General features: G+C 45.3%; 1 protein-coding gene across 5 annotated transcripts in view; it reads right to left on the reverse strand.

The window, feature by feature from the left end:
• Positions 1-26007, reverse strand: part of dbe (KRR1 small subunit processome component homolog dbe) — a 62752-nt gene that overhangs the window by 17674 nt on the left and 19071 nt on the right. For all 5 annotated transcript variants that reach the window (XM_065432023.1, XM_065432019.1, XM_065432018.1 and 2 more), the window contains 2 exons: positions 20573-20698; positions 16126-16209 (listed from right to left, as the gene is read on the reverse strand). In XM_065432023.1, the coding sequence (XP_065288095.1) occupies positions 16126-16209; positions 20573-20698 (210 nt within the window). The remainder of the gene's footprint in view (positions 1-16125; positions 16210-20572; positions 20699-26007) is intronic.

Consider the following 26007-nt stretch of genomic DNA (forward strand, 5'->3'; position numbering starts at 1 on the left):
ACGAAAACTGACACAGTCATACAAAAGTTATTCAACAAATTCGAAATAAAAGAAAATTACAGAAAGAGGCATTCCTTTTCACATAAGCTTTCTCCCAACTGTGGCCTCCCCACAACATGCCGGCCACGCCAGTACTGAATGTGGTGGCGCCATCTGGTTAAGCTGCCTGCAAATGCACTCTTCGAAGCAGAGTAAATTATCTAAAGAGCCATCAGATACTTGTTAATATATACGAAATTAACTTTACAAACTCGGGGTGCCTACTAAATTACTTAATATATATATTCCCTGAATTTTCCTGAAAACCCGGATATATCGAACTCGTAAAAAAACGCCTATCAGTTATATATAGAGCATAATTCGATATAAGCCTGCTAAATAATCGGATGTCATAAAAGCACATACCATTTATAAAATCACTTTATTGGTGAAACTATCTTAGTTTAGCATGAAATGGTCGTGCATTTTCTTCTGCTTCGGCAATTTCGCTCCCTGCGACATACACACTTCTCCACATTGACTAAGGAGCCGGAGCAACTGAGGCCGCAACCTTCCTTATTCGCGCAGAAGCACCGGACTAGTGCAAGTGCACCAGTCACCTTGGAGGATGTGGGCAAAAAACAGTCGTTGCTTTCCTCATTGTGCCCAATTTCACTTGTGCTGGGTACGATGTCTACAATGTAGTCTTCGTTTTCGGACTCTCCCATGTTTATGACACCATCATCTGCACTCACAAACTCGTCCACTGCTGATTCGTCAAAAGCTTCCGGAAATTCTGACAGCTCGCTCCAAATTTCGGAAACACCGGCAACGATTTCTTAGCATTCATCAGAATTTAATCATCACAGAGTACACAGAAGCCAGCAAGGCTGAAGCAATTTCGGGTGAACCACTTGTATACAGCCGTGCATCTGCGTCGGGCGCCACGGGCACCGGGTTGTGAGTTTGGCCACTTTAGCCCTAATCTCGGCCCTTATTCCATATAGTTAATATACCTTATTCTTCACAATCGTGCTGAGAGTGCTCCTAGGAATCTTGCATGCTACAGGGACATCCGACTGCTCACCGCATTCGACCCGATTTATGATTTCAAGCTTCACGACGAAAGGCGAATTTTGCCGCTTCATCATGGCAACACTGCGAGAGAAAGCCCACAAGGCGCACACACAATAGACAGTTTCAGTATAGCGTACGCTATACCATTGGGTACGCTATAAAATTGCGGGTCGTCACTGCGAATGCACAGAACGCTAAACGACCCATAGTGTATACAGTCGAAACCTGCAATAACGAAATCGCCGGGGAAAGCAAAACATTTCGCTTTTGCGGGAATTTCGTTAGCGCAAGAATGAGGCAGAAAAGACAGAGAAGAAAATTGGCTTGCAAAAAAAAAAAAATTATTGCCAAAAGTCAGTCAGCTTACTTTGCCGAGCCTTGCCTTGAAGCAATTTTACTGCTCTCGACTCGCACTGCAAGAAGTGGTCCATTGCCACGTCGTCATCATGCTCATCGAAAAATGATTGAATTACGGTACATCGAAGGCATTCAACACATCCCGTGGGTTCGCAGTCCTCCTTTGATTTGGTGTCTGGTGGTCGTCGGCGTCGTCGGCACCTTGGCAAACGCTACTTATGATGACTTCATCAGTCATCTCTTCATGGACGACAACACCTTCATCCACACGAACGAACTCATCGATGTTGAGGCCATCCGGAACACCATCTGTCACGGCAGAAAGTTCATCCCATGCGTGGGCCAGCGATGGCGGCACTGTGCCGTCAGCACTGTCAACTAGTGCACCTTCAAGCGAATCTTCTTGTGATGCCACTGGATCAGCGCATGATGCTTACTGAGTGGCAACGTAGCCGGCATGATTAAAGCAATTAGCTATCACGGCTGGCGACGTCGCAACCCATGCGGCGGCCATCATCTCAAGCGCCATGAACATGTCCACTACGGTGGGACGCTTCAACTGGAGGTTCAGCAGCAGACGCTGAATCAGCCTCTCCTTGTAGGCGCACTTGACGCTACGAATGACGCCTTGATCAAGCTGTTGCAGCACGGAAGTGCAGTTCAGTGGAAAAAAAACCAAGCACACGTTTCCCAGTTCCACGTCATCGACATGATGGTCACTGCGATTGTCCAAAAAAAGGCAGATCGATCTGCCTGCCTTCCGCATGTCCGTATCGAAGGCCTCGAGCCAGCTGCCAAATATGGCCCGGGTCATCCATGCCTTCAGGTTTGCGGTGTACTGTATGGGCAGCCGACGATTTCCCTTGAAGCAGCGGGGCTTGTTACTTCTGCCAATTACAAGCAGTGGCCGTTTATCTGTGCCGTCCATGTTGGTGCACAACAAAATTGCTACATGCCGCTTGCTGTGTTTCCCCCCACGGCATTTCTGGCCTTTTAAGTCCAGGGTCTTCGATGGCAGCATCTCGTAGAATGAGGCCGTCTCATCTGCGTTGTAAATGTCTGAGGGCTTGTACTAGTCCAATACTTCTTTGTTGGTCAGCAGCCACGACGATGTTGTCGAAGGGTCGACAGCTGCTGCCTCCCCGGAAATGACTTTGGCCACTATGTCGTGGCGGGCTTTGAAACGGCTCAACCAGCCAGGGCTAGCCTTAAAATCAGCGTGCCCGAGAATGCATGCGAAGTCCAGCGCTTTCTGCTGAGGAACTCTGCCAGACAGCGGCACTTTGTTGGCACGCTGTTCACAAAAACATGCAAACACCGCCTTGTCAACGTCTGGAAAAGCCGCAGCGCTCACCGTTTTGTTTTTCGCACTAACACCATTTCCGAGCGCGCCGAGAATGGAGGCCTCGTTTTTCAGAATCGTCGATATCGAACTGCACGCAATTTCAAATTCTTCGGCAATATCTATTTTCTTCCTGCCCTTTTCAGCTTGGGCAATAATTGCCGCCTTATCCTGCAGTGTCATAAATTTCCTCTTTTTAGCTGGAGGCGGCATCTTAGCAGGCTGTCAAAGCAAATGGTCCGATTGGCACAGAGACACACAATTGACGCACTCTAGCACCAACGACACTGAGCACCCGACCATGTGCAGCGGTACACAAAGCCCACTGATACTAAAGCGTCATCCGGGTTATCGGAGCCTTCACGTGTAGTAGATGTCGATTTGGCTGCCACGCACGCAGGCGTTTCACTCCGCATTTAGCACAAGCTGTAATGGCACACAGGATTAAATAAAATGTGCTCACTGCGAGATCACCTACGGTTCTTGTCTTTTTTTATTTGTATCATTTAAATGCTAATTGCATTTTTGGCCCGGACACTGCGCAGTCACCCGTTGCGACGAGCGAACGACCACCACCACCACCATCATCATCGCTGTCGTCTGTCATGAGAGGTGGTGCGAGGCTTTTTTCTTTTTTTATTGTAAACAATGATGGCGGCGGCCACGCAAGTGTGCTGTGGCGGTAGTTAATGCAATTTAAGTGCACAACGAATGCATTTGAGCAGTTTCTGGACACAACTAGTGTTACATGAGTAGATTATTTGCGGACTGTCATTTCAGAAAATTTCGTTGATGAGAGATTGCTATAGAAAAAATTTTCGTTGTCGCGAGATAGGAAATGCAGTGACTCCTATGGCTGTTCACCGGGGATCCGAAAATATTTCGTTGCGGCGAGAATTTCGTTCCCTCGGGATTTCGTTACCGCAGGTTTCGACTGTAGCATACGCACGCTATTTCTTAGCATGTTTGCGTGGTTTGCAGAATTTGCGTGAAACATGGCGGCGGTCCCGGCTGCCCACTTCGAATTTAATTTGGCATTGCTTTTGTAATATGCACTTCGTTCGTAGCAACTGATTGTGTAAATGGCTTTCGCTTAGTCTCGGGCCGCTTCGACGACAGAGTATTATGGATAACCTTGTGGTGGTTTTGTGATCGCTTCTTGTTTCGAACAAGTTGAAGCCTAATGAAAGAAAAATTCGAGGTGTCAGCGCCACCTATCGCTACAGTCGGGAAATAGCTGAAACAATGGCATATGGCCTCTGAGATCTGGAGATCTCGCCGGCCAACTAAAACTAAAGAATGTGCGCTGCTTAGCGTACGCTATACTATAGTGTATAGCGCAAGCTATAAGTTGCGTACGCTAAACTAAAACTGTCTAATGAACCAGAAAAGCAGCGAGACAACTCGCACTTTTCCCATCTTGTACTATAAGGGCACACGAGCCTCTGATTGGCTGTCTGAGCAAGCGCTGCAGGCGGGCGGGCGGGCCACGATAATTTTTTTCAGGGGGGTATCGATGGCTCGCCCGAGGAAGCGCAGTGACGGTAGGGAGAGCAGTTGGATGAAGCTGCATCGCTGGGTTTTTCCGCCACTGCGAAGGAAAGCCAACTTTTGGGGGCACTTTCCTGCCGCTTGACGTTCAACATATCGGGAGTCACTGCTATTTTTGTTCAATGTATGCATAATTTTTGCTATATATACTCATTGTAACTATACTGTGTGAAGACATTGTTCGATATATAGAATAAATTGATGTAAACGAGTTCGATATAGTCGGGTTCGACTGTAGTATACTTACTTGAAGAGCTCTTGAAACTACGATGCTGTTTTCAAGCCGTCAAACCACACATAACTTGAGAGGAAACAATGTGCTTGCTGTGATGCGAGTGTATTCAGCACGGCACACTGGAACACTTGAAAAGGTTATAAATGCTACCCGAGAAGATTACCAAATTCCAGCCAGTTGCTGCATGGCCTGTTTTAAGGCACCATGGACCATGTGCAAGCCACAGCTTCAAATGTCCAAGATTTGTCCCTGTCATGACAACTGGGTTCTTCCTTAAGTTATCTAAGAAATTTGAAGTTCACATCTGGCCCATCCATTGACAGGAGGAGGAATGAACGTTTATTGTAAGAAACAGCGAGAAAGTGTCCTTTCTTCGCCCTAGGTGGGCGGCTCTCTTAGTCCAGAAAGCCGTTGGCTAATGCTGCAGCCCGGGCCCAGTCCACCAGACTTCGCTGATCTTCCAGGCTCTGTGCCTTTAACATTGCCTCCCACATTTCTTCGATCGCTTGTAGCGGTTCTGAGGCATCATCTTCACTGTTTTTCTCGTGGTGCGGGCACACCAACACCATGTGTGGGAGCGTGTCTGGTACGTCACAATACCGGCATAGGTATGAGAATTTGGTGAGGTGCATTCGGTGCATGATAATTCCATGTACATACGTATTTGTTTGTAGTCTGCGGAGGGCGGTGGCTTCTTCCTTGCTTAATTTTGGATGAGGTGGAGGATATTGTCTTCTTTCCAGTCGGTAATGTTGCAATATTACGGCATAGTTGATGGGAATGTCCTCCAGCCACGTCGCTTTCCGGAGACCGTGCGGCAGGAAATCCCGGCTGGTATGCTCTCGGGCAACAGCATGTGCTGCTTCGTTTCCTGCCAGGTGTTCATGGCCTGGGGTCCATGCGACGTAGGTGTCGGGTAGTTCTTGGCGTCTTGTTATTTCTTTTAGAATCTTCACTGCTGCGGCAGAAATTCGGCCTTTTCGTAGGTTTCTACATGCCGTTTGCGAGTCGCTCAAGATGATTGCTGTGTCTTTGCATGTGGCGATGCCGAGGACGATGGCCACTTCCTCCGCCGTTTCTGGATTTCTGGCCCGTATGGTGGCAGCGATTAGCTCCTTTCCTTGGTTGTTGGTCACGGTAATTGCGTATGCTCTTCTACCTGGGTATTTTGCAGCATCTGTATATCTCGTGTTCGGGTTATTTGAGTATTTCTTGCTCAGTGCTCTAACTCTTGCTTGTCTTCTGTCTTCGTGGTATGTTGCATGCATGTTGCGAGGTATTGGAGCGACTGAGATAGAGTCACAAAGAAGTGGCGGCAATCGGGCTTTCGCGTCTGAGTCTGCTATGAAGTTTTCGCTGTATGCGAGCTTGCGAACTACTGCTCTGCCTGTTTGAGTCAGCTTAAGGCGTTCCAGCTGGCTGGCTCTGTGCGCTTCGCTCATTTCTTCCCAGGTGTTATGGAGGCCAAGTTTGAGGAGTGTCGTGGTTGAGGTCGTACTGGGGAGTCCTAGTGCACTCTTGATTGCTTTTCTGATGAAGATGTTGAGTTTTTCAATTTCAGCTTTCTTGAGGAGTAGATACGGGGTGCCATATGTGATCCGGCTTATAAGGAGTGCTTGGATTAATTGGACAGTTTCTTGCTCCTTAAGTCCTCTTCTTTGGGTGGTTATACGCCGAATGAGATGGGTTACTTGTGTTAGGGTCTTTTGAAGCTTCGGAAGTGTAGCTGCCCCAGAACCGTCTTTATGTATTGTGAGGCCAAGGATGCGGAGGGAGCCAACTTGAGGGATATCGATTCCATTGAGTCTGACGTTGGGATCTGGAGCGACGTAGCCTGGTGGTCTTCCCGGGTCCTTGCCTTGAGTATAAGTAGCTCCGATTTTTCGGGGGCGCACTGGAGACCGCATTTTGAGAGGTACTGTTCTATCTGATCGATTGCCTCTTGGAGGGTAGTTTGCTGTTGGCCGGTTGTGGACGCTTTTGTCCATAACGTTATATCGTCGGCGTATATTGCATGGCTTAAATCTTCGATGCCATCGAGTTGTTGTGGGAGCTTAATCATTGCGAGATTGAACAGCAAAGGTGAAATGACTGACCCTTGTGGAGTTCCTTTGTTGGGCATTTCGAACTTGTCGCTTCGGATGTTGCCTATACCCACCGTAGCCGTGCGATCTTTGAGAAAGTCACGTACGTATTGGTAGGTCCGGATTCCGCAGTTTGTATCTTGGAGATTTTGGAGGATTGCTTCATGCTTCACATTATCGAAGGCTCCTTTTACGTCTATTGTCAAAATAGAGAACTTTTTGTGGCGTTCTAGGTGGTCCAAGAGGTCTTCCTTGAGCTGTAGTAGTATATCTTGTGCTGAGAGGAGCTGCCGGAAGCCAAACATTGTGTCGGGCATGAGTCCCGAGTCTTCGAGGTATGTGGTGAGGCGATCGTGAACCATGTGTTCGAGCAGCTCTCCAGCGCAGGAAGTAAGGGAGATGGGCGTTAGGTTGCTGATTTGTAGTGGCTTGTTGTGTTTTCAGATCATAATTACTTTTGTGTGCTTCCATTCTGCTGGGAGCACACCTTTTTCCCAGCAGTTATTCATGTAGTCGAGGAGTCCATGTAGGGCCTTGTCTGGGAGGTTTCGTAGGATCTTGTTGGTCACCTTGTCATTTCCTGGCGATGTGTTACGGGTCAATTTGGCAAGGGCGGCATGGAGTTCAGGAAGCGTGAAAGGGCTGTCGAGGGTGAGATTTGGTTCGCCTTTGTACGGTCGGGGATCGGTAACCTTGGGGGCATTGTCTCCGACAAGTTTACGCTTGATTTCTTCCAGGATTTGTTTGTCTGTTCCTGGATGGGAGTTAATGATTTTCTTGAGGTCATGTCTTTGCTGGTTCTTGGTTCTGGTGGTAGCTAAAAGGGCTCACAGTATATGCCAGGTCTTCTTCGTGCTTAGTGTGCCTTGAAGTTGGTCGCACAGTTTATGCCAATTCTGCCTGTTGAGTTGATCTCCGTATTCTTCCGCTTGCTTTGTTATGTGAGCGATCCGTCTCTGCAGTTTGCGGTTAAGTTTCATCTTTTTCCACCGCCTCAGTAGTCCTCTTCTGGCATCCCAAAGATGTAGGAGGTGAGAGTCTACGGCCGGCGTGTCCATCGTGAGTTGGATGACTTTAGTGTGCTTCTCCGCCATCTTGACCACTTCGGTGAGCCACTCTTCAATGTTTTCCATGTTTTCTTCTATGTCATGTTCTCGGAAGGCCTTCCAATCCGTCAGCTTTGCCGTTCCTGTTCTACTTGGCTTCTTATGGTGCAGGATTTCAAGCTGAAGGATGTGGTGGTCGCTGCCAAGATTTTCTTCCAGTCGGGTCCATTCCGCCTTGGATATTCCTACTGTAAAGGTGAGGTCAGGATTTGTATCCCTGGACACACTGTTGCCTATTCGAGTCGGTAGTTTAGGATCATTCCAGAGGGTGAGGTGATTTTGTTGCACCGAATCGTGCACTCGCGCTCCTTTCTTGGTTGTGTGCTGGTAACCCCATGCTGTGTGGGGGGCATTAAAATCCCCCATTATTACGAGTTTATGTCCTTTAAATAGTTTTTTGGCTTGCGTGATGAAGTTTGCAAAGTCAGATAACGGATCCCTGGGTGGGCTATATAAGCATAGTACGAATAGTCTTTGGTGTGTCTTCTTCTCAGGCAGCACTTCCACTAGGGTGTGTTCCACGGTTGTTCCCTGAATTGTGTGATCCTGCGTGGTGAGATTTTTCTTCGTCAGGATGGCTGTTCTCTGAGATCCGGTGTGTGTATCATATCCCTGTATGTGCAGATTGGTGTAATAAGTTTCTTGGATAGCGATGATATCTGGTTGTTCCAGTTTGGTCAGTTCTTGGAGGTTTGTTCTTTTGGTTCGAATAGAGCGACAGTTCCATTGCCACAGCTTCATTGGGAGTTGTGGTAATCTCTTTTTAGTATTACTTACTTTATCGTTCTCTTCGCCCCGGGCCATGGATTCCGGTCTGGCTGCATTGCAGAGGTCTTTACGTGCTTTCTTGCAAGCCGTGTCGGTGTTGTTGAGTAGCTTTTCTACTGTGGCTTTCATTACGTGGTTCTGCTTGGCATAGGACATGAAGTTGCTGAGGTCTTGGAGGGTAGCATGGATAGGGGCCAGCTGAGCGGTGATGTGTTCCAGGAGCTGTTGTGTTATCTCCTTGGCAAAAGTGGCCATGGCCTCCTGTATCTGCTTCCTTACCTCCATTGTTACGATTTCCTTGATTCTTTCTTCCGTAAGGGGCGGTGGGATGTTTGGCATTCCTTGAGGTTTTGAGGCTTGATTGGCGGTGTTTTGTTCTTTGCATCTTTGTATGAGCTTGTCAATGAGGGCTTGCTGATTTTGGAGTTGTGCTCGCAGGTCTCGTTCGGTTTCCGTGGGTTCTTGTGCTCGTGTGTTTCCTCCTGCAGTGTCTGCATACGTGACTCGCTTTTGTGGGTTGCGTGTACGGGATCCAGATCGTGATCTTGACCGGGCTCCATCGTTTGCTTGACCACTTGTTGATTTGGAGTCACTTCTGGATCTGCGTGGACTCCGTAGTGAGGTACTGCTCGATTCGGATAGTGCCGGAAAGTCTGAGCCTGAATTTGAGTTCCATCTGCGTTGCTGCTCTTGGATCTTGTTTTCCCATTGCAGTCTGATCTTGTACGGTGGTGGATTTGGCTTCACTTTATGTCGGCACCCCTTCCCTGCTGTCTCATGGGGTTGTTGACAGATTTTACAGCTGGGTTGGCAGTCATGTTTTTCCGGTTGATTTTCCATCCCGCACATGTAGCAGAAGTTGATAACTGGTTTCGGGCAGATATCTTGCCGGTGCCCTAGTTCTCCGCAGGTTCTGCAGTACTGCACAGATTTCCTGTATGGTTTGCAGCGGTAGTCACAGCATTTATATATTATGTTGTATGGGACGTGCGGTCCGTCGAAGTAGATGAGTGCTGTTGACGATCTTCCCAGCATGCGTGCTGCGAGAACCGTGTATCTTGCGGATACTCGTAGTCCTTGTAGTAGTTCTTCTTCGCTTGTGCCTGGCGGGATGTTGTAGATTACGCCTTTGCTGATGCCCTCTGGGGTCCTGACATGTGCTTTGACTTCGTAAATGGACCCTCCAAGCTGGATGCTGGTGATCTTGAGGAGCATGTCGTACGCTATGTCTTTGTGTGGTGTACTTGCGATTATTATATTCTCGGCATGTTGCACTTGAATCCGGATGTTGTCGTAGAAGTCTTTCTGGGACAACTTGCTAGCTCGGCCGATGGCATGTGTCACTGCCACCAATGTCCATTTGGAGAGTTGTAATCCCGCCTTAGGTCTGTAGATGATTTTCGTGTCGTTTACTGGCAAAGGCGGAAGTCTCGGTTTTCTATTATGTGGCATGTTTCCCGCAATAGGTGTTGTTGCTCCGGCTTGCTGCGTTCGTAGTTGGTCTGCTTCCTCGGATGTGGGTTTTGTATGCACCTGGGTCTTCTTGCCTCTCCTCTCCCATGTGTGCCATTTTTCCTGGATGTTTATCGCCTTTCCGCTTTTCACGTCATACGTCCACCCCGCTTCCAGTTGTTGCTGCCCGTGTATCGTCTCCACCTGCATTTCAGTGCTGTTGTTTTCCTGGTTCAGTTCTTGTGCAGGTCTTGCTGCGTCGGATGCGTCAGTCATTGGTACACAGCAGCAGCGCCGAGTCGCTCTCGAAGAGAGCGAGCGGCGGCTCACGAGCGCTCACGAGCCACAGGATACGCTCCGCGGGTCACGGGTCACGCGGGTTCGGCTGGCCGCTTACCCTTGTAGGGTTAGCTCCGTTTGCGTGGCGTGAAACTTTCAAACGGCAAAAAATGACGAGAATTCCACGTACCACTCATAAACTTGATATCCTCCGGTACCGCTTCCCGTTCCGCTTCCGTCGATGCCACAGTTTCGATGAATAAAAGCAGGTGTCCGGAAAATTGCCGAAAAATGCAGGAGACCATGCGAAGTGCGTCAGCACTCCATCCATTGACAGTTGCAATATTTTGTGCTTTATATCCTCTATGGCTTTTTTGAACGTAAATGTTAGGTCTTCAGAACAGGAGAAAACATGAAGTCATGTACTGAGTTTTTACGGTAGCATCAGATGAATCCCAGTATCTGAACAGCACATCTATTTGTTCTTTCTGCGCTACTTCGTTTAGTGATTCATTGAATGCTACAGCTGTAGCAAGAGCTGATGGCAGCTTCTTTTGAAAGAATGACGCGATTCTGTAACAGATAGTATCCCCATTGTACTTCTGTGGCAATTTCACAAGACTGGAACATCAATGGAAAGGGCGGCGCCGATGGTGCCATGGAACGGAGGGATGCATGAGTCATTACAGCATTCACACACCATATGATGTCAGCCTTTGCAACATCTTCCTTCAATAAAAAGTCACATACCAAGATGTGTGCAGGAGCTGATGTAGCAGGAGGCAACGATGAGGGGCCTGCTTTCCTCGCCCCTTCGTCAATGTTCGTTGCAGTTGACAGGGCTGCACTGCTTAACTTAACAAGAGCCACTTAGTGGGCCTTCATGGCTTTCTTATGCTTTATAGCGTGGCTAGATATCATGGTTTTTCTCATGTTGCTCAAGTGAAATGTCTTGTGGCATGCTATGCATTGTGCGCTATATAGTACATCGTTGGACACAGGCTTAAAGGGAAGCTGAAGAGTCTGTCAAATTCAATAAGACGCTCATATACGGATGCGGGAACCTTATAAACCATGTAGGTAAAATTTGGGGGTTTTTTCTCAATTAGGAGCGATGTAATCGTTGGTTGAAATTGCGCTGTAGCTCCGCCCCCCGTTGAGTGAGCGAGCGGAGCGGAGACCGGAAACCGCGGTGTTGTGACGTCAACTCTAGTGTTTCGTTCCTTCGCAGCGTCCGCGACCGTGCCTGACCGCGCTTGTTTCTGCGTGCGTGCCATCGTAATCTGCTTCAATCGACCCTGCATTCCTTTGTTGGTGCGTCTGCGTGTATGTAGAGTGGTAGTCAACGTGCGTGGTAGTCAACGTGAGTGGTAATCAACGTGAGTGGTAGTCAACGTGAGTGGTAGTCAACAGGTGAAGGTCACTACACGTACTGCATGAACCGGGAAGCTTTTCACGCGTTTAAACCGTCTTTGTAGATTGCCGACAGCTTTGGACAGCGCACAAATGCCGACGATCGCATCCCCGCTTACGTTCCACGAGGAGGCATGCAGGAACACAACACTACAGTTGTTTGACCGGAAGCGAGCTCACTAGATCGGCGAAAGATCGGCGAGATCACTAGATCGCTTTGCAAAAAACATACTCACCAAAGAGCATTTCCAACACCAGGAGATCCCAAGACTTTGCTTTCGTTCGCGTCGAAAACACTGCTCGCACCAGCATCGTTTGGTTCTTCGAGAGGCCGGCTCTTCGCAATCGGCTCGTACATGTAGGGAGTAACGCTGAACTCCTCAGAAAAACGCAGCCTCTCTAAATTTTCCATTACTGTCTCAGAAAAACAGCACCAAACTACCTGGCACCGCGCTTCATGTGTAGCGGCAGCGGTCGGTTACCAGAGTTGACGTCACGAGGCGCACCGACCAATCACAGGCGGAAACAAGACGCGCGAGCTGGGCGTGTCCGCTGCTGCACTTTTCGTCGAAATAAAATATATTTGCACTTTCTTTCGCTCAATTTCGGTACGATATTCGAATTCGGAGGGTCGAAAACCATTATGTACAGATGTTCACTCATTTTTATGGAAAACCTTTCAGCTTCCCTTTAACCCAGTTTGTGAAGTCGGATACATTGGCATTAGTCCAGGTAGCATTGAACAAGCCCTTCGTTGACTGTGACATTGTCGCTTTCGAGTCTCTTCAAAAGCAGCTCAGAGAAGCTCACCACAAAAAACAATAAAAATGCCCCAGCCACAAACAAAGCACAGCATACACAAGCACACCCACAGGCATGCCACAGATTATATATGGCATTACTCATCCAGTGATGATGATAACAGTTGTATTTTAGACCCTTTGCAGTCGGTAACTGGCACCACTTAGTGACAATTAAAAAATGCAAGGACACCTAAGCACTCCTTATGAGTTCTGAATGTGAAAGCATTAATGTCCAATTGAATGCCGCTGAGAAGTCCTTCAAGCTATGAACTCCTCGCAGGCAAGCAAGTGCGTTGAGAAGCTTGGCGCGTTGTCATTTGGCCTTACGAAGGCGCATTTATAATGCAGGCAAGAGCTTGCACAGACAAGAAACGGGCGGATAACACAGGCTTCCGAGGGCGAGAGCGAGGGTGACGTGGCATTGCAGCAATGCCCTCTCGCCTCACACAATACTTGCCGCGCCAACACAGCAGCAGGTGTTCCCATGCCGTTGCGTTGCGGCCAGTGGCAGCGGTAGCTAAGGTGCCATTTTGCTGCTACAGACAACAGACGCGAGGCTTTTTTCTCCGTCAGCCATTGGACGCTTTCGCAGCAAAAACTGCAGAGAGTTATGATGCATCGAGTCAAGGATCTGCAGCACAATCTCAGAGGTCGTGCGCAGCAGCGCCATTGCTGTACACAGCCTTCGAGGTCTTCACAATGCTCGTGACAGCCTCGGACGCTGTGTGCAGCAGCGGCGCTGCTGCACGCGGCATCCGAGATTGTGCAGCAGAATCTGTTCATCGCTGCATCAATCTTACCAGCCACTTTCCCGGATTTGGTCACATTTTTTTGTAATTTCCCTGACAATTACCGGAGTTTTACAGACATATGGAGAATCCCTGATAATTCCCAGTTTTCCTTGTTGGTAGACACCCTGACACTGTTCACACGTACTTGCTAAGTGCAAACATTTACTTTTTGCATTATATTTCATGTGTTGACTGTTGGCAAGTGGCAAACAAAATTAATTTGTATTGCACAAATGGATGTCCTCCTTATAGATTTAGAAAGCATAAAACACGTTTTTATTTTTAATATCATTGTATGTCCAGCATAAACATGCACAGCATATTTTTTACACCTAACCAAAATGAACAGCATAATTTATACGCCTTTGCCTCACATGTGCTGCCAGAAATTGTAGATTTATGACACTGCAGTCGACATGGAAACTGATTTCAGAAGCAAATTAAAAGATCAAGTGCCCCACTTCAGCAATTTCACTGGTGCCAGGGGCATCGTCAATTTCTATATGTAGTAGTAACTAGGGGTGGGCGAACATCTGAACTCTTGAATATGAATCGAAAGTTACACACTGACTATTCATATCATGTGAAGCCAACAAACAAAGACACCAAGGAAAACATGGGGAAAATTACTTATACTAATTGAATTTAAGAAATGATAAATTAATGGCAATGAAATTGGATGAAAAAACAACTTGCCGCAGGTGGGGAACGATCCCACGTCTTGGCATCGTAAGCTTAATGCGAAGACATGGGATTGTTCCCCATGCACTTTCTTAGGTATTTCACAAAAACTGACTATTAAAGTCTGGTTATGGTTTACGGTCTGCTGAGCAAAGTACAGCAAATTATCAGATGCGAAGCAATGAGAAGAGTTTTGGAAGAAACGCAGCAACAAAATAGGTAATGCAAGCTTCGTTTTCAGTTTCACAGTGAAACGCTACATAACAACCAGTGATTTTTGCTTGTAGTCTCAGGTTTATTGTTTTTCAAAGTCTCTTCATATACGAGTTTTACCAGTTTTATATTCTGCGCTACAACGAATCCTTGGCTATAAATGGTGACATTTTTCTTGCAAAGGGCCCTATTACATGTATCGATAACACACCAGCTTTATGCTGCTTTTTGTTTTTCTTTTTTTCCAAACTTCTGATCTATTTTGGCAACCATTTTATTTAGTATTTTTGGAAAGCTTAGTCCTATAGGAGCCATTCATTCTTGGAAAGCTTACTTGCAACCAGTGTCTAAAGATGCTGAGAGGCTTTGCATGCAGTTCTTTCAATGACAATTAGTAATCTCGCATTTAAAACTGATCCTAATTGTCCCTGATAGTTGTATTTTATTCACTGGTAAGTACAAGCGTGCTTCCTAATTATACATACCCAACTAAATATTACTGAGATAAATATGTGAGCTTAAGTCTGACTAATCAATGTTTGATTTGACAATTCAATACTTACTATTTGTATTCTATTCATATTCAAAAAGGTTTATATTTGCTCACCTCTAGCACTAAGCAAGTGTGGAATAAAAACATTGCATGATTTGTGTTGCAGGGCCCATTCAAAGCCTGCTAACAAGAAAAGTATTAAATTGCAGCCTAATGGCATTGCTAAGATTGGTTTAGTGGTGCATACTGCTCATTCATAATAAATGAATTTAGCAAAGAGAAATGCTGTCACTGCTGCTTGTTTTGTGAGTATCATATGTCTCTGTTTGACGAGTTGGCACTGCCTTCCGTAGATAACGTACAGATGGTTTTCTTGCCTTCCTTCTTTTCAGCTGATGGTCAGCATTTGCACTGTCCTTTTTGTACTTGATGTTCTGTATGCCTGCTTTTACAAACCATGCATACAAATGCTTCCGACTGCCCCCTATAGCCAGTGCCACAAGCCTGTGGTAACGCTGCCTTGGCAGCAGCTAGCTTACCCCGAGATGAGGGCACTGCCACAATGTTTTCTTAAATACCAGGCAAGTTACTATGCAATGTGTTACACTGAACGGTCTGGACCAGAAAAAGCAATCTCTGCAATATTTCAGTAAGAACATAGCAGTGGTAAGCGCAAGATCACTTCGCTAGACTTTTATGAGGAAAACACATGACCCTATTTACCTCCCACCCACCGGTCAAAATCTGAAGTGGAACTAAATTACAATCTGCAAATAGAGTGAGCGAGTGAACAAGTTTGCCTTGATGACCAAAGGGGCAAAATAAGCAGAGGAGACTGAGAGTTGTCAAGACAAGTGAGCTGTGGTTTCACAACTAGCCTCAACCTACATCCAGGAACACCCTTCTGAACAGTGAGCAGGACTTCGATATTACAAGAACTACCCAAGGCTCGTTTGCAGCTGTGCACCATGTTTGCAAAAATTTGTAACGGAACTTAGGTTCGTCGCAACTGCTTCACAGCTGTTTTTTCGTGCTCCTTATATCGGTATGCTGCATCCACCACAACAGGGTCTGAAAAAGCACCGTTTCCATGTTCAGCAACTTGGGTGTTGAAGCCTAACAGAGTAACTATTCTCTCTTCCCCGTTTTCCAATGTCCCTGACAGCACGACTGTGTGACTGCAGCGATATCAGTTTCATTACAGATGTTTGACAGGAAGTCACTAAAAAGGTAGGACACTCCTGTGTAAGATAAAAAAGAAAAGAAATTTGGCAGTGCATCCATGCTATGATGGGTGTGTGTACTTGGTGGTGATATCTCTTATGATGTTATGATGATTATTATGAGGAGTGGCACATATCCCCCAGAACATACCCAGTGTTGGCGTGACAGCAAAATGGTTAGATCCGAACATAGATAGATACCGGAAAGTGCATGAAGTATCTTGAGATTGCCATTTGGAATACATTTGAGAAAAATAAATGTAGAAACAAGCCCTCACATGCTGCAGCCCCTTGTAGGGTCCAAGTGCAGCAACTGTGTTGCCCTGCACCAGGACGTAGCAGTTGGTCAGCAGCTCGATGGCCTGCATCAGTGAGCAGAAGTGATGTTACGCAATGCATCTGGTCAATGAACACGGGGCAACAGTGGAAGGCACGAGGTGTGTGTTGAGAATGCACCTGTCCGTTTCCTGCTATAGTAGCACCAAGTTTACATTCAGGTGCACTGTTATTTTCTTACTTTAAGCCTGGAAACATTTGGGTGCGTGTTAGACATGGGGGCACATTAGAATAATGCAAATGCATTATCATCTCAAGGATGGGTGCTTCTACTTCATTCAACATACAATGAAGCCAAAGAATGCAAAGTGGAAATTATTTCTTTGAGGGTTGATTTCTTTCACCATATGCGACCACCCAGGGTCGATTTTCTTTTACTGCAGACTTAAATTCTTCTTAGGGACTTATTTCGAAAAAAATGTACCGTAATTTTTCTAGGCTGACCGTAAAGTAAGACAAAAATATTTTGCATTGGTACATATGTACTCTTCATTCATGAATAATAACAATAAAAAAGGAAATAAACTTATAAGAATAAAAAAATTTGATGCATTGTTATACACACAGTTCAGGGCTTTGAAAATGCACACACAAGAATATTTCGCAAGACTCGAATGTTCCTGCTCTTACACTAATATCTAAATCCATAGCGTAACCGAACTGCGTAGGTGCACTCACTCAAGAAAACTGTGTGGTTGTGTGCCCATCAAAAAAGGAAAACGTGTGACAAACTTCTGCTAAGCTTCATTTTATCGCCAACCAGAGGCAATTAGTTTTCACGAGTCTCAAGAAAAAAGAAAATGCAACGGAAAGCATGCATGGCAGCATCCTTCTTATGCACACCCCTGTGAGCACTAAATGAGCGAGAAACAAGTGGCCGCCCTTTGAGCGATTAGTAACGAGATAGCCATCAGTTTTGCAAGCGCAAGAAGTCGAAACCGCCCGCGGAACAAAACCCAAACCGCCGCCCGCCCGCCCGCCAATGCGCAAGAGGTATGTAGTATATAGACACGCGGGAGCAAACTAGCTCTAAAACAAACCATGCAACAAAAACCAAGAGAGGGAGACGCGCGAAAAAAAATTCCCTGTATTCCCACATAGTGGTAGCACATGACAGAAAAGAAAAAGTTAGGAAATTGGTGCACTTTTTTAACGTACAGATGGCGCTGTAAATATATGGCAACGACCATTTTGAACTTGTTTGTGGCGCCATATATTTACGTCACTGACCCTGAAAGGGTGAACTGTTGCATTAATATAAATCTGGAAATAATAAGGTAAAGGGAAATGGATGAAATGACAACTTGCCACAAGTGTGGCACCCAAGACCACACTGCCTGCATTATGCACGCAATGCCCTTACCATTAAGCTTAACATTAAGCATTGTCCTTAGTTCACTTTCTTGGTTGTATTTACTTTGTGCATGTCTACTAGCGGGTATATCTAGCCCTGGGAGTGTTGGCCAGCATTTTCTTGTTAAAGCGACCCTGAAACGATTTTGACGGTTTTGTACAAACATACTGAGTCGTTAGGGTAGGTCCTTAAGATAATTATGTGGGACATTTAAGCACTCCGTATGAAGCGTCTTATTTATTATAAGGTTTTAAAAATGTGCATCGCTACCAATTGCAGTAGCAGCGCCCACCTGAGTTATCAGCCGCCCCCTCACAATTGACCTAATTAGCCCTACTGACGTCAGTTGGGCGAAGTGTTTCCTTGGCTACCTAGATTGCATCATCAATAATTTTTCCGACTTTATGGTGAACAAATGTTGTTTGAAATAGTTGGAATGTTGGTTGATATTACTCTAGAAAAAAAATGTAACAGAAAAAGAGTACACATCGACAATTTATCACTACACTCAAGCACTTCCTGCACGCAGCGTCGTCTGCTTATGTCACAGTGTGCTCCGTGTTGACACAAGCTGTGTGGTCAGTGGTCTCGAGCTTTCTTTTTGCAAGCAACATGGATTGCCCTTGTGTTGTGGGCTGTAAATCTGGCAATCGGCAACGTGCTAAGCTGCGACATCATGTCCCTCTGCAAGGCAACAGGCAAGCAGAGTGGCTGCAGCACATCAGGCTGTCGATATCCAATCAGTGCCAGCATCTATGCATTTGCAGCCATCACTTCATGCCACAGTATTACCACCACACTAGAGAGTATCAGCATGACGGGCAACTCGGTAAACACAGGCAGACTGGGTGGTCTGCCAGATGGGTGGAGGCACAAACATGAGCAGTGTGCAGCGTGACACCAATTTTGGGGGACCAGAGCTGAAGCGGACAATTGCAGAGCTAATATAGCAGTAACCAAGTGCATTCTACTTTGTTGCTGGCGCAAATTTTCGGCAGCAGCATAATCAAGAACACGCTGTCTTTATAAATGTTTTACGCTTGGTTACAGCAATATTGGCTCTGTTTGGCTGGATAAGCTCTGTGCTACCAGGTGGCTCTACTGAGCAGGCTGCTCAAGTTTATGCTAGAGCCCCTTCCTCATAGCAGTAGTAGTATGGAGGGCTTTAGTTTATGCTTATGCCCATTCGTCAAAGCACCCAGCTAGCCTGCGTTTACCGAAATACCAGACACACTCACTGCTGCAACAGAACACTTGCAATGCACGCTGCTTGCTGGGGATCGACGGCCAGGCAGCTAGCGGAGAGGCTGGAGAGGCTTTGCGCTGGCTCCCAAGACACCGGAAGTAGACGACACGATGTCATATCATGATGCAGAGCCAGAGAAGGCGGAGCTAGCCCCGATTGCTCGGCAAATGAGTTGAGGAGAAAAAGCATGGCTAGGTAGGAGGGTAACTTGTAATCGTCCGTAGCTCTCTTAATACGAAGCGCTTCACTTAAATTGCATCACAAACATTTTACCGCAGCTGTTTTGTGCGCATCTACATAATTTGTTCAAACCGTTCCAGGGACTGTTCAACAAACAATCAAGCGCCTCATTTATCCTTATTCTTCTCGTACACAGCACTGCACTGAAACCAAATCAGAACCAGGAAGACAAAAGAGCTGCTTCACATGACAACAAAGGTGACAACACATGCTGGGAACATGAACAGTGGACACAATGTGTCAGGATAATGCAGCCAACTACAACGAATCTTAATTAGTGCAGAATTGGCATTTGTGCCACATGACTCCTCATGACATAAAAATTAACCTTGCTTTATGAAGGTCACATTGCAGTTAAAACCTTAATGCCTGACACAGTTGTTCATAGCAATAAGATCTCTGCACATGTGCAAAAAAAAGTTACACAAGCTGCCAGGACCCATGCTGCGGCTCCCATCATGACCTCATGAGTAGTAAACACAGGGTTGCTGATAAAGGTCATTTTGAAAAATGGGGGTATTGCACTAAACACACAGGGAGACTAGAAGTAGAAGTGCACAAGACGTGCACATCCTGCCCTCTTCTACTTCTGTTATCCATGCGTTTTTAACATAATACCCCCCTTTTTACATGACGAACATCCACCAACTTGCTGCTCTAAAGATCATCTGTTTGAGGGCATGGGTTGTGAGTGTGCATGTTAATTTTTACTATTATTTTCAGAAAAATTACAGGACACTCCGCTGCAATGGTTGGTGCACGTGACTCGAATGTCCAAAAAGCTACACAATACAAATTTTGTTGATGTCTGTAGACCTGAAAAAAATTTTTTGCTGTCCTATCAGCAAAAATTTGGAAGACGCTTAAGCTTCGCCTTTAAAAGCGGAATGCAATAGCATTCAAAGATCCCTGACTGCTTCTCCCGCTTCCCGGCAACTGCAACTCATGTAACCATAATGTTTATCGGGAAATGGTGGCGGCAAATGCTATGCATGAAGGCAAGCCTTCTGGTAGAAACGCGGCCTCTTGTGGGCCGAGATGCAGCAGAAGCGAGCGCCATGTGGAGATGTTGCAAGGAACTCGGCATGCCACTTTAGGGCCTTTGAGATTTACACGTGCAAACCTGGGAGGCTATGGCCGCTCTATGAATGGTAGAAACGCTGGAAAAGGGGTTTGTGTATGTGTTTCTTTTTGTTTTGACATAACAGAATTACATTTTCTCGTATATTCAAATTATAATCCGACGCTATCATGTCTGTAGGTTGTGTGTATGCCATACTTTACCATTTTTCTACTAATTTAAGCTTGAGAAATTCAAATAGTTCATTAACTTCCTTTCGCCACATGGAGGGCCTGTGCATGTGTGGTTCGAAATTGTTTGTGCTGAAACGATGTCCGACGCAGGACACCAACGCCAGATTTTCTGCGACACAGGGCCCTTAGCACTATTGCGTTAAAGATGTGCCATGAAGAGTAGGAAGTTTTGAGCCACCAGATGACAATGGGCAGAATCGACCACCAAGCGCAGCAGCCGTGAAAGGGTTCATACCTTGAGTGTGGTACCATTGGGTCCGAGCAGCCTCTGGCGCCTCTTGATGAACCGCTCCCGGTTGCGCACCAGGCTGCCAATCTTCACTATGTCACAGCCCACACCGTCTTCCAGCACCCGGATGGCCTTGCAACCAGAGAAAATGTGCGCTATTAATCTATGCAATGGAATTCGTGGTCCCGACTAGGATTGTCAGGGTGCCCATATTCCTAATGTACTAGCCATGGAATTTCCAGTCAGACAAGAGCTAGCCAGTCTAGACCAAAGATCACAAAGGTACCCAACAAAGTATGGCTGAACATTGCACAGACGGTCGCCACAGTGAACCCACAGTATTCCTAAATGTGGACATGAAACATGTTCAAATGATTGCGTAGAATGTTTGAATTTTTTTATATCTTTATTTATTGATTTATTCTTACTGTCAGGATATGCCATGACCTGAATTGAGGCTACATTGCTATATTATGTACAAAGTTAGCACAAGTTTAAAGAATTCAATATACAGCAATTCGGATATGAAAATAAATATGAAATAATGAAAATAAAATATGAAAATAATGAATCACATGAGTTAAACATAACAAGTTAAAGTACATCGCTGTAGAGGCCAACGAAAATAATTTAGGAAATATGAGACAATGTAATGACGCCGAATACGTGAAACTGACAAGCAGAAAACAATAATGATTTAAAAATAAACATTAACAATAATTAATAAAACAAACAACCGTTAACAAATACTATTTAGAAACAGCCTTTTCAAAAGCTTGTAAGTCAAGACACTCAACTACTTATAGTGGTAAGTTGTTCCACTCACCTGTGCATCAAACTAAAAATTAGTGTTTCAATGATTCTGTTCTATAATTATGAGGGTTAAAATGTTTTGAATGCTTTCTTTCGGGGTTAGCAGGATTCTGTAACATGATGTGTTTTTCTAATTCCCCTTTATGGACTCTGCTCAATACGTGAAAAATAAGAATATGAACCTATTAAGCTGCATTTTTCGCTTGACAGTCATAAGTTCAGCTCTGCCTCTAGCTTCAGTAACAGACTGGGTTCTAGCGTACAAATTAAAGATAAACTTCAAGGCCTTGTGTCCTACACGCTCACATTTTAGTGTTTTGTTGAGTGTATGGATCCCAAATATGATTTGCATAAGCCAGTACAGGAAGTACAGTAATTTTGTAAGCCATTGTTTTTATTTACGGTGTGGCATGGTGAAGTTTTCATCGCAAGGAGAAAAGTTTACACATGGCCTTATTGCAAATATTGTCAACATGTACTGACCAGTTCAAACCATGTGTAAGATGAATCCCTAGGTATTTAAGTTCCTTAACTTCAGCTAATTCTGCACCATTGAAGGAAGAGCTAATAGATCATTTTGCCCCTCACACACATAAAAAGAGTTTTTGCTGTGTTAATTTCCATTCCCCCCCTCCTCTCCACTTGCTTCTTACTACGTTTCTGTTGGTCATTGGGGGAGCACATTTTAGCATACACAATGGTGTCATCTACATACTAATGCTTTCTTGCTACTTGTGGTGAAAAACCTGCACCAACATCACCAATATAAATGGAAAAAAGTAAAGAGCCTATAACGGATCCTTGTGGCACACCTGGCTAAACTGGTTTCTTGGTAATGGAAACAGAATTTATTTAAACAAACTGCTCCCTGTCTTAAAAATTTGTCTCTATAAATTTTAATAGCCGAGTATTTATTACCAAGGAAATGAGACAACTTTATAAGTGGCTTTCTGCGGGATATTCTATTGAGTTATTTCCATAAATTCATGATGATGATATCTACATGAACCGTTCCATCAATACATTCACCGATTTCATGTGCAACCTCAGTGAGAATTGTGAGTTTAGAGTTGCCTCGTAGAAAACTGTGCTGATCTTTACCTAAAATTTCGTTTTCTTCCGCAAGTTTCATTAGGTAGGTAGTTAAAATGTGCTCCAGTGTTTTGAAACATGCACTTGTCATAGAGACTGGCCGGTAATTAGCAACATCATTTTTGAAACTTTCTTTGTGAATTGGTATTATCTTAGCCCACCTCTAGACTTTCAGAATGCCAACAGATCCAAGAGATTTGGTAAAGATATCCACAAGAAGAAATGAGCACCACTCAGCATACCGCTTTAAAATAGCATTGGGAATTTGATTGGGGCCTCCACATTTTTACTCAGCTAGATTAAAAAGCAAATTCAGAATGCCATCTTGTTTTCCAGTTAGCTAAGATGGATGCTGCTTACTAGAAAGTCATGTTAGGGGTTGTAGAGTCATTTTCCCAAGTGAAAATTGATTCAAAACATTCATTGGAGGCAAGCCATTTTAGAGATATTCGTGATAGTTGCATTTTCACTTGCCAGAAATTGAGAAATCTACCTCCAGAGTTTGCACAGGGACGTTTTGATGAAATTAGTTACTGTTTGCTTCGTGTAACGGTATTTCGCTTGAATAATTTACCTTTTGAGCTCCTGTAAAATGAAATTAACACGATGACATGCTGTTGAAGAGAATAGCCTTCATTTATTTCAAAGGACGCCTTTTATGAATTATTTTCCATGTAATCCATGGGTTTTTTCATGTGAAAGCATCAAATAGCTCATTGAGTGAGAAAGCCAGTGTCCGGCGTCTGTAGCAGCCTAAGGTCTCATTGGCTGCGGCACCATGTCACGGGCGCGTGGTTTCTTTCTTCCAAAATGCTGTGAAAGAAAATCCCAACTCGCTCATGTGACCATACTGTAATCAGTGGCGTAGGTAGGTCGTCTGGCACCCGGGGCCCATAGGTCTTTTGTCACCCCCCTCCCCGGGTGTAGCCGGCGGAAAGAAGGGTGTCTTCAGACGTATATGACACCCCCCCCCCTTCACTGGCTCCTTGCACCCGGGGCCCACGGCCCCCCGGCCGTGGGCCCTGTTGCTACGCCACTGACTGTAATGAAGAAGAACGCCTGGCGGTTGTGCTCGATGAAGCACTGTACCAGTCATCAGCCCTTCATCGAATAAACCTCCTTTGTAACTCTGTCACTGGTAGAGGGCATCACCGAGCACAATCTCAAAGCTATAGCCTCTACGGCATGTGATGCTGTTGGCAATCCTGCTGCCTAAGGCCAGGCGTTATTCTTCATTACAATGCGATAGAAAACAGGGGATGCCAATTAACATTTCAAATCTACAGTGGCGACCAAAGCAGCACCACAAATAATGCACTACCGTGTCAAGGTTTCTCCAATGCACGCATGACTTGGTACAATGATTGTACTGAGTGAGAACAAGTGCTGCTTTATCAAAACTTGGCACCTACTGCCACGTGGCACTGTGCGATTGGTGCACATCATACTGTCCACTAAGCACACACAGCTTTTGTTTTTTTGCTTGCTGTTGCGTGCACATTTGCCAGCAGACTACACTCACGTTTCCTTATTCCACCTGTGCAGCTGGCTGCCTTTGTGACCGCACCGCTTCCAACCATGCAAACTATGCATAAGCACGGTGCATGCCTATAAGCGAATATGGGTGGCTTTTTATGACAAAAAAGTGCTATCACTATGCCAGTAAATACGGTATATGCCGGTTCGTATTATATGCGTGTTTTTACAGTGTACAATGAATAGGGTTTACTAATAGCATAACTGATGGACATGCATCAGTGACACATTTTAGTTGGCACTGGCCACATGGAATATAAGTGCAGTGGGAATGTGACCCACTACATGCCATGTATTATTAACTTGAAGTGAGTTGTGAATATTAAATCACATGCAAGCACAAGTGTTTGGTGGATGACACTTTTATACAGTAGAAAATTCAGGTCTGTGTGCCTATCACAGAATTTTTTTTTTCTAAGCAGACATCTTTGGTTTCTCCAATATTAGAAGAAAGAAAGCATACAATATACAGACATTGAATATGAACACAAGTTCATGAACACAATTGCACAGAAGTTTGCAAATGTACCTGTCTATGGAGGACAACGAAGGGATGCGTACTTGCAAATACGCGTGAAACATGATAGTAAGAATTCACTGAATACAAGAAAGAAGCACACAATGCAAACATCCACGTACCCCCTTGGACAACACGGATGGGTGGCTCATTCGCTCTGAGCCTGAGTTAAGACAGCTCTGTGGTCGTCACAGATTTAAGAATGTGTGTAGTGCATGTTTACACTGCAAGAATGCAAGGAGTCCCCCCCTGTGAGGATACTAAAGGACTTAAATAACATGGAAAAGACTTTTGGCATAAAAAGGTGAATTCATACGGTGATCATTACCGCAGTGATGACGTGCATACTGTACATTTACGCTGCAAGAATTGTATGGTACAAGGCATGTAAGGTATCCCCTCTGTGAGGATACTTAGAACCTAGTTAGAATGGAAGGTGCTTTTTTTTTGCATAAGGAAAGAATTCATATAACGGTTATTTACCATAGAGAAACTTGGAGATGTGCGCATTGCGAGTTTATGCTGCAAGAAATCCCATCCCTTTGAAAGATACTACTTGTATACTATTTACCTAATAAACATGTAAGGAAAGACATTTTTGGCATAACAGCCAAATTCGCATGGGAAGGTTGAAACTTCTGTAAAAAAAAGAACGATTAACCAAGGCAGTAAAGCTTGTGGAGTAGGTCCAGAGGAATTATTACTTGTAAATGAACTGGAATATGTGTTGGTGTCCTGAGTGTCTTCGGAAGCCCTGTCTTGGGAGGGAATGTCGGACGGAAGCTCAGGAGATTCTTCTGCATGGGGTGATCCTGGTCACGGGGACGAAACAGGAGGTTGTAATGAAGTGGCTGCAGCAGGAAAACCGGTACCAGTAGTATTCTTGCTGATGCGATGCCTTGCAAGACTTGGTCACAAAGGGACTCATGCCAAGTGCCAAATACACAAGCAGGCGCTAGCCTTTGTAAAGCAGTGATGAAGTCCTGGAAGGTTTCCCGGGGTCATTGTTTTCTGTCACTGAAGATAACATGATGTACCAGGATATTTGTGCTTTCTTCATAATGTTGGTTGAAGATGCGAAGAAAGTCTTAGAATTTTGCAGCTGTCAGGTCCATTTGCGACGCCATATCGTTGTAGAGACGCTGCCCCTCAAAAGCCAAAGTAAAATGGCCTTCTTCCTCTCGTCTTGTAGTGCCTCGCATCCAATCGCCTGGAGAAATGTGCAAAAAGAATCTTTCCAAGTCAACCACGGTACCAAAGGAGTACCAGGTAATGCAAGGAAAGACGGCATGGGGGGCACAATAGCCATGCTGGGCACCGAGAACAAAGACGGGGGAGTTGAGGTTGACGGAGCAGCAGTAGAAGTAGTAGCGTCTTGCATGCCGGAAGCCATGTAGGAGCAGTATAGTGGAAACCAGTTATAATGATACAGGTTATAACAACATATCGGTTATAACATTGAGAAGCTGCTGCACCGTCAATT

This window comes from Dermacentor albipictus, chromosome 3 (assembly GCF_038994185.2).
Source record: "Dermacentor albipictus isolate Rhodes 1998 colony chromosome 3, USDA_Dalb.pri_finalv2, whole genome shotgun sequence".
Taxonomy (NCBI): Eukaryota; Metazoa; Arthropoda; class Arachnida; order Ixodida; family Ixodidae; genus Dermacentor; species Dermacentor albipictus.